This window comes from Siphateles boraxobius, unplaced genomic scaffold (assembly GCF_051911475.1).
Source record: "Siphateles boraxobius isolate OS27281-9 unplaced genomic scaffold, OSU_SipBor_1 68, whole genome shotgun sequence".
NCBI lineage: Eukaryota > Metazoa > Chordata > Actinopteri > Cypriniformes > Leuciscidae > Siphateles > Siphateles boraxobius.
In genome coordinates this window covers 14,617,830-14,626,934 of record NW_027509195.1, presented here as the reverse complement: position 1 = coordinate 14,626,934, position 9,105 = coordinate 14,617,830, and the positions used below count along the sequence as shown (strand labels likewise).

General features: G+C 36.7%; 1 protein-coding gene across 2 annotated transcripts; it reads left to right on the top strand.

The window, feature by feature from the left end:
• The first annotated feature begins 6,141 nt into the window (after window positions 1-6,141).
• On the top strand, window positions 6,142-8,871 carry eny2 (ENY2 transcription and export complex 2 subunit). 2 transcript variants are annotated; one of them, XM_077215025.1, is made up of 5 exons: window positions 6,142-6,229; window positions 6,597-6,670; window positions 7,082-7,152; window positions 7,236-7,310; window positions 8,200-8,871. In XM_077215025.1, the coding sequence occupies exons 2-5, from the start codon at window positions 6,603-6,605 to the stop codon at window positions 8,271-8,273; spliced, it is 288 nt and encodes a 95-aa protein (XP_077071140.1). In that variant the 5' UTR covers window positions 6,142-6,229; window positions 6,597-6,602; the 3' UTR covers window positions 8,274-8,871. The 2 variants fall into 2 exon arrangements, with proteins under 2 accessions (XP_077071140.1, XP_077071139.1); XM_077215024.1 differs by having other exon boundaries at window positions 6,176-6,279.
• Window positions 8,872-9,105: the final 234 nt, after the last annotated feature.

Genomic DNA, 9,105 nt, shown 5'->3' with positions numbered 1-9,105 from the left:
GAATTCACCGTGAGACACACACAATTGACATTTTTCACACGCTCTCAGTCACGCCACACATCAATTTTGTCACGCACAGAAAAATCGCAAAGCAAAGACGACACGGAGACCGACAAACTAGACAGAGCAGGTTAGTTATGATATAAAAAAAATCTCAGCTCTCAGATTCTGTCAATTTTATTAATTCAAACAATAAATACCATTTTGGCGCTTGTAAATGTTACACGACAGATCCCTAGCGCACGTGAACCGATCATCTCTACTAGCTAATAGTAAAAAAAACACGAACACTGTTGAAAGATACAGTAGGCTACAACTTACCAAAATGTGTTCCTCAAACATAATATCAACCAATCATTTTTTTTAATCAGCGTGCAGAGGTCAATAACATAGCTGGAGAACAAATATGTCAGATTTACCTCAGGAAAGCAATTTAATAAACATAATATATAATTATGAAAATACATTTTATCATCAGCTTGGTAGAGACGGGTTCTGATAGATAACAGGGGAAAACCGGATCGGATCTGTGGGTAGAGCTAACTATCAAACACATCAGGTTCAAGTACGCCCACAAGCCGTGCGAGTTATTCGTGCATTGCAGTTTGGCTGGTGTTGCCGCATACCGCCTCCCATGGCCGAAACTGGTATTATGACACCTGTCGGGCCGTGGCTAGTAATTTAGCATGCTAATTCAGGTTGATATCTCTGCAGCCGTATAACTTGTCATTTTTTTAATGACATCATCGCCCTTATTTCTTCTCATTCTTTTGATGCGTGTAGCTAATTTTTTGGATATTTTTACCTCAATTCTTACACATGGCACCTTTAATGAATAAACAAAAAGCTGTAAAAGCTACTTTTAATTTACTCTTAACATCGATGCTACCACAAGGCAATAATCATTATATAACAAGAGCAGGGATTTCTCTGAGTGCCCTAGATGTGTAATTGTTGTTTTTACATTGTGTAGCCGTGATTGGAAAAAGTACACAAGCAACCAAAAAAAGAATAATAGCTGGAGAAAAAAAGGCAAATGAAAGAAAATGAGTCTATCATCACCCACATCATCAATTTGCAGTTCAGCAACTCCAACTCCACAGAGACAGTGAACATATTGACTGATACTGGCAGAGGAAACAAACATAGACCTAAAAAAGCTCTCACCTCAATTTTACTTTGAGCACATCTGCTATATTGAAGCCCTAGGCTGTGGTGCTGATGCTGAATGTGTTTAAAATAGCCCTCCACGTGATTAACTTGAGGTGGAAGCTGACCTCATAAATTCCATCTTTCCCGCACTGATGTTTGTCATCTCAGGATTTATTTGCAGCATTTCTATCGACCACAACAGAGTGCCTTATTTCAAATTCAGTGTTGACTTACTTCATTAAGCATGCAACAACACTGCAGATCTGCAGGTGGCCGAGAGAATCAAAGCCATGACTATAACTTAAGCAAGTGTGTCTCTCCTCCGGTGCTCGCTGAGGGAAACCCATTTGTGGCACTGAGATTAGCTGCTAAGTATAGATGTGGAGCTCAAACAAATAAACAATAGGTTATGGTACTGTTGAGGTCAAGATTGCTGTGGCAAAAGGAGGGATTATGTGATGGGGTTACCCTGGGGTAGCAGGGTTATGGAAAGCATGCTGATTCCCTGTTAATTAAGATCAGGAATTGACAGTCAGTGACAGCCCTGATGCCAGGCTTGAGTACGCAGAGCAGCTTCTCACGAGAGATGTACTTTACCGCTGCATCTCAAACAAGATTTCATCAATGGCACAATCACCAATTTCCCAAAGCAGCTTGCATAATCATCAAATAAATGCCACCGCATGCTCTGCTCCTCAATTAGTGATTTTTGCACCAAACCGGTTTTGCACTGATTAAAGCTGAAGCAAACGAGTGTCGCTGATGAGAGAGACGCATCCTCCACACTTCAACGTTCCCACCTGAGCCCTAAATCTTCAGGCTGTCTCTTCTCTCAAGAGAAGATCTCTACAATGACATCAGGTAATGAGCACAAGCAGAAAGACTCATTCATTTCAGTATTCTAATCACACTTTTACAATCTGAGACGTGCAACAGATGCTGGGTCGGGAATGACAGAGTGGAATTTCTTAAGCATAACGACAGTTCTAACACATTTTAAAGCTGTAAGCAAGTTGTGCAAAAACAATGGCTGTTTCCAAAAAGGTTTCCCGACCAGCCATAAGAACCAAGGAATAAATTCAGCATTTCCATTCATCTTAATAGTAGTTGATTAAACATATTTGCTCACAGGCCCTTTTTAACACAAGTTTTGTGTAACCAATGCTGTAAATGGCATATGACTAATCACTTTGGATCCACAGGAAATTACATCATGACAACGCTGATTAAATGATGTGCTTTTATCATTTTATTATTTTTTAATACATTTTATTTAGTTTTAATTTATATTTATTTATCATTTTGGTAATACTTTAGATTAGGGTCCAATTCTCACTATTAACTTATTAGCATAACCCTGCATTTATTAGCAACATATTAATGCAAGAACAGAATAATATTCTGCAAGAACATATTCTGCATCACTTAATCCTACCCACCTAAACTTAACAATTACCTTACTAACTATTAATAAGCAATAATTCAGAGTTTATTGAGGCAAAAGTCATAGTTAGTTAATTGTGAGAATTGGACCCTAATCTAAAGTGTGACCCTTTTCATTTAAGTTAAGTGTGTTTAATTTTATTTTACTCAAGGTTTATTTCAGTTAACGCAAACAATTTTTAATAGTTTTATATATCAATAACAACATAAATGTAAATATAAATATAAAATCAAATCAAATATATAAATAAAAATATCACACAAGGAGTCATTCAACAAAGATTAGGAGCCAGCAACCAGGGGCCGCTGACAAAAAAAGGGTAAATGCAGTGGGCTTAAACAGAATGGTCAAATTACTATGTGCTCTAGATGCATTTAGACTGGACATATAGATAGATTTTTACAATTAATAGCCAAAAATCTTAATAGCAGGAAGTCTCTTTACATCTGATACTCTTTCTCAGTATTAGTCAGCATGCAATAGTGATGTTTTCTGAATAATGCCAAGCAAGATCACGATTTCTCCTGCGTCTTTAACACTGACGTCTAAATTATATAACAAAGGCAAATGGCCCCGGATCATGACAAATTAAATGGCGGCTGTGAAGTTGCCAGGCATTAGCAGCTGTAAGTGGTAGATCGAGTGCTGCACAAGGCTGTAGAAGAGAGAGATTGTGAATCACCATGTCCCCTTCCATAAAACACCACCTGGAGAAACTTACTGAATCAATTAAGCTGTTTTAATGATTCTTCTAACCCTTAAAAAAGGCCTATGACCAATATGACATTTTCCTAAGACTTAACATTTATGGTTTTCCTGTAAGCCATTAAAGTTTTTAGTGGTTTAAAGAGGATACTGTTCATCCAAGGAGAATCTCGATTGAATATCCCAGTACATTCCTCGGCTCAAGTCTCATCTGCACTTAACTTCAATGGACGGTGAATGATAAAAATTAGCCTAAAAGAAACAGGCAAAGGAGGATAAAAATGTATCAAGCCAAGGGAAAAGAGGATGTTTTGACTGCTCACCTCCTATCACAACTTTGATGATTAATTATGAATTTATATCTCAGCGCATTAACAACTGTCAGATTATGTTCTGCACCTCATATTTCAACAGTTAATTGCTTATTTCGGGAACTTGTAATTGCACAAAAAGTTTGAAGTTAAGCTGAAAGGAGACTAAATAAGGAACAATCTTTATAAATCCCTGAGAAGGACAGTTAACAAGCTGTTTCTGGATTTCACATGTGAGTACTATCAATCTTACCATCCTTTTCTCTTGTTTAAAGAGACACAATGACTTTATAACAGACCTTGTAACCCGTCAATCGCTCTGTCAAACCAGGACGTTTCCACTTGAGTGCTCGCTCACCCCTTAAATAGTATAGCCTCAGTTCATGACTTTAACACACTTACCGGCCAGTATCAATAAAAATCAACACACAATGTCTGGAAAGGTGTTAACGGCAAACGTTATGAACCCTAGGCCATTCAGCCCAGAGCTTGCAATGCTTAGAAATCCGTAAATCAAAGGCAATTAAAAATCATGAGGCATCTAAAAGCTCAGTAGAGTGTTTAATTAAACTAGAGATGAGCAAATCCACGGTAATAGACTGTCATGGGGTCTGCAAATCAAGCATAATAAGACCCCTTAAAAAGCACAATGCCACACGTTTTAGCAGTTTATGACACCCCCCTGGTTTAGCTGATGTGGGTGGAAATTATACAATTTAGATAATTGTTATACTTTTTTGTCTAACCACCAGAGGTTTGGTCCTAGAACTGAGGAAGTCAGCTACACCTGCCAGGCTGCTTCAAATATATCAGCCATATTTAAGATCTGTAATTATAAAGCAGACTTGAAGAGCAAGAACTGATGTCAAGTTATATGTTTCAGAGACCTTTCTGACTAAAAATGTGTATTTGTTAAAATAATATTTTTGCTATTTTTTGCTATTTTTGTGGAAACCGTTATATGTTTTTTAAGGATTATTCGATGAATATAAAGCTCAAAAGAACAGCGATAATTTAAACTATAACTTTTTCAAACAATGTCTTTACTGTACTTTTAGATCAATTTAATGCTTATTGTCTGAGTATTAAATAATTACTTTCTTACTGACCTCAACCTTTTTTTAATTGTGCATAGTTGTTCGTTTTCATACGTTCTACTTGGCATAAATAGTCAAGACTAACCAATATGTATCAGTGAAATAAAGTGTTCTACCTGAGACTTACTTAATCTGTACCACAGGTGTTCTGTCTGCATCAAACAGCCAGTCAGGATGACTTCTTCTGCCTCACTGAAAGGCTTCTGGCTGCTGCTTTTCCAGAAATAGTTATTCTGTGAAACAAGTGCATGGAAGCAGAAAACCACCATAGAGAAGGACACACTTCAACTCTATTTAAACTGACATGTTGGCAGTCACGCAGGCCATCACAGACATGTAGGTTTAATTAATGTTATAACATATTTAACCAAGTTTCTGGTGTTAATGTCTTCTCTGAAGGAGGTTTGCAACAGTAGTTTCCTACACAGGATGATAACTTAAAGGAATAATTCAAAAAAAAGAAAAGAAAATTCAGGCATCATTTACTCACTCGTGCTAAACATAAAAAGTGATGGATTATGTGTGTGATACATTCATGATGCTTTTTTTTTTTTTTTTTTTTTGCATGCTATTTGAAGCTTGAGGGCTCCAGTTTCCATTCATTGTAGCTGAGTAAAAAAAGATTGACCACCACAGCACATCCTTAAAATAACCCTTTAGAATAAAGTGAATAAAAGTGGATGACATGAGGGTGAGAAATAATGGCAGAATATTCGTTTTGGGATAAACTTTAAAACTTCCTCTTCAAGTTACCAGAAAGATTTGCATTTCCATCCTAAGTGACATGGCAGATGAAACAAACCTTAAATACAGATCTCATCACCAATTCTCTGCCAACATAACTTTTATCTAGTTTATTCATGAGTGCTCAATCATCTTTGGTCTCACCTAATGAACATCTTTATCACATGCAGTTTGGAAAATTTATGAGCAAAGCTTATAACTTTATTCTACAGCTGCATAACTCAGTGCTATTTTACATATTTGAGGCATTTACATGATATTCTTATTTGTATTCTCAAATTCTTACCTGATCTAATCAGAAGTAGACACCCTTGAGAAAACATTGGATTAACGCTCTGTGTGACATTGCCATCTTGTGGTAGGCTATAGGATACCTTCATAAAAAAGAAAAGAAAATGTAAATATTAATTTCGTATCAATGCGTGTAATTACATAAAGCGTAATTCAACCTTCAAAAAAGTTGACCGAAAGTTCTTGCGTGACGTGAGGTATTTGCGATGTTGGTTCAGACAGGCCTAAAACCATGGGTTGCTCCTAGTGGCATAGATCAATGAATAGATTTTAACGACAGTTAAAACGTTAGAGTAGTTTAGCATATATTCAAAAACATAGGACTCGGGTCTACTTTGGGGCAAACCATACAAATTTAGAACGCCATGCACATTGCAAATGCATAGGAACCATAAATAGGAAGGAACCTTCCGCCAATCATCGTGTTTCTCTGGGGAAGATAAGCGGTGTGCGGAACGGCCGGCTACAAACAACAGCAAAGAGAGGTCCGCATACACGCTGATGAGAACATTATGCTTATTTTCGTCAGTATTTGGTACGTTTATTAAACAATATTAAGTTATTATATTTCAACAACGTTGACTTGTTATGCTTCTTCTGTAACGGGCTATAAAACAGTCCACCAGTGTTCGTTTACAAAACACCAAAAATGCAAACTAGTGCATCTGATTAAATGGGTTTTTTTTGTCTTTCTTTAAAAAATCCGGTTAGATGTTTGTCTTGTTTATTCATGCGTAATGTAAAAATAAGACGTGAAATGTGTTTTGTGAGTGGACACAACCTTTGTCTCTGGTACTATCAATACGAGCTCGATATCACGTCACGTTTTATCATCTTTACTTCTTATTTCAGATTAATATGAGTAAAGAATCACAAATGAGGGCCGCTATAAACCAGAAGTTAATTGAAATGGGTGAGAGGGAGAGGTAAGTGCATATAATCCTCATGTTCCTCCATGAACTAAAACCTAGCAAGTTAACGTTACGTTCTTGTACAACGTTTTTGGGCATCATAGTCTCAAACACTAGTTATTTGCCTACCTCGACACACATTCCTTGAGTTTATGAAATCTAAGTCATTTCAGAAATGTTTTAGACATTTTACTCTACTGTATTTAGTTTGGCTACAAATAGCTCTTTGTGAGTAGTCACAAATGACTGGAAAGGAAATGGACATTCATTGGTTGAAAGCTGTGAAAACCCTGTAGACAGCATTTATTGTAGACAGCATTTATTGTAGAAATGCTTTCTAGGTAGAGAACTAAGTTTTTAGGCATATCCCATACAGGCTGCATTTCATCTATGAATCTCTTTGTCTTTGCTTTTGTTTTTGATCAGGTTAAAGGAGTTGCTTCGAGCCAAGCTCATCGAGTGTGGCTGGAGAGATCAGCTTAAAGCACTCTGCAAAGGTAGGAATGCTAGTCTGATCTCTCTCAAGTCATTGCATATGCTCCGTGGTTGTTTTTAAAGCAGCATCATTTTTGTTTTGCAGAGGTGATCAAGGAGAAAGGTATAGAGAATGTTACTGTAGAGGACTTGGTTGCTGGAGTTACCCCTAAAGGAAGAGGTAGGCTGAAATTAACATTATCCCGTAATTTACTCTACCTCAAACCAATCTTGGTGCATATGACCTTGTTTTTTCAGCCAAACAAAATCGGAGTTATATTAAAAAAAAATATCCTGGCTCTTCCGAGCTTTATAATGGGAGTGAATGGAGCCTGAGTTTTTGAAGCTCCAAAAAGTGCATGCATCCATCCATCCATCATAAAAGTAATTCATAAGGTTTCAGTGGGTTAATAAAGGCCTTCAGAAGAGAAGCGATGCATTTTTGTTAGAAAAATATAAATATTTATAACTTTATAAACTATACTCACTGGCTTCCGGTAACGGCCGTACGCGAGTCGAGTTCCGGTGGAAGAGTGACCTCTGACCCCATGTATGATGTAGGAGTAGCAGCGTAAGCTTAGGTAAGAGTAGACTCCTCTTGCGGTTCAAACAAATAGGGCTGGGCAAAAACAAATTGTGGTTACCAAAAGGCACTCACACAGTTTATAAAGCTATAATTATGGATATTTTTTTTTTTTTACAAAATCATATCACTTTGCTTCAGAAGGCATTTATTAACCCACTGGACCTGTATGGATTACTTATATGATGGATGGATGCGCTTTTTGGAGCTTCAAAAATTCAGGCCCTATTCACTTCCATTATAAAGCTTGGAAGCGCCAGGATATTTTGTAATGTAACTCCGATTGTGTTTGGCTGAAAGAAGAAAGCCATACACACCTAGGATGGCTTGAGGGTGAGTAAATTATGGGATCATTTTAATTTTTGGTTGAACTAACCCATGTAACTACATCCCACGCATTTTTTTTTTAATTGATGCCATTTGGGTGTTAAGTATCGCCAAAGATGAAAATATGAATATTGTTAATAATAACTCTTGTGTTCATCAGCCCTGGTGCCTGACAGTGTAAAGAAGGAGCTGCTGCAGAGAATAAGAGCCTTCCTCGCCCAACACTCGACATGATGCTCAGTATATCTGAAAATACTGTCAGCGTATCTGTAATTTTTATATTGACATTATGCCAATAGCAATGCCAGAGTGCTATAAATAAGTTAAACCGTTTCATGGTGTGATTTCACTCTTCATTGTGTATTTTGTTACTGCCAATAAAGGTTGATCATGTTTGTACATAAACAGTATTATTTTGAACAGCTTGAATAACTGAACCTGTTAACAGGCACCCGCCTTTTTGAGCATAGATCTGAACTTTAATGGTTGCAATTCAAAAGAAGTTATAACAATTTAATGTAAAGCAATTGTATTAAATTTATTTTATACAAAATATATATTTCACAAAATTTGGACTCAATAATTGCTAGAAAAGTTGTATTCCAAATTTGAAGTTGATATGACAAAAATGGAGCTTGCTAAAAGGTTTTAAATACTGGTTTCATGGTAATACAATTTACAAATTTAAAGTTTTCACAGGATTCATTTTTTTAAAGGTGCAATGTGTAAAAATTGAGTATCTATTAACAGAAATGCAATATGACATCCATAACTATGTGTTCAGTGGTGTATAAAGAACTTACTTAATAAACCGTAATGTTTTTATTACCTTGGAATGAGGCATTTATATCTACATAGGTGCGGGAATACCCTTCTATGAAGGTCGACATATTGTGACGTCATGTTTCTACCATAGCCGAACGCGAATAAACAGCGCTACAGAGCGCGTTTCGTCACTACCTTGAAAGAGAAGCCGCATAAAGCTAGAAGCTAGCCATAAACACAGTGAGTAGTGACTTTTCCCTTGTCAGTGGTGTAAAATATGTAGTTGGATTGTTTCATGTAA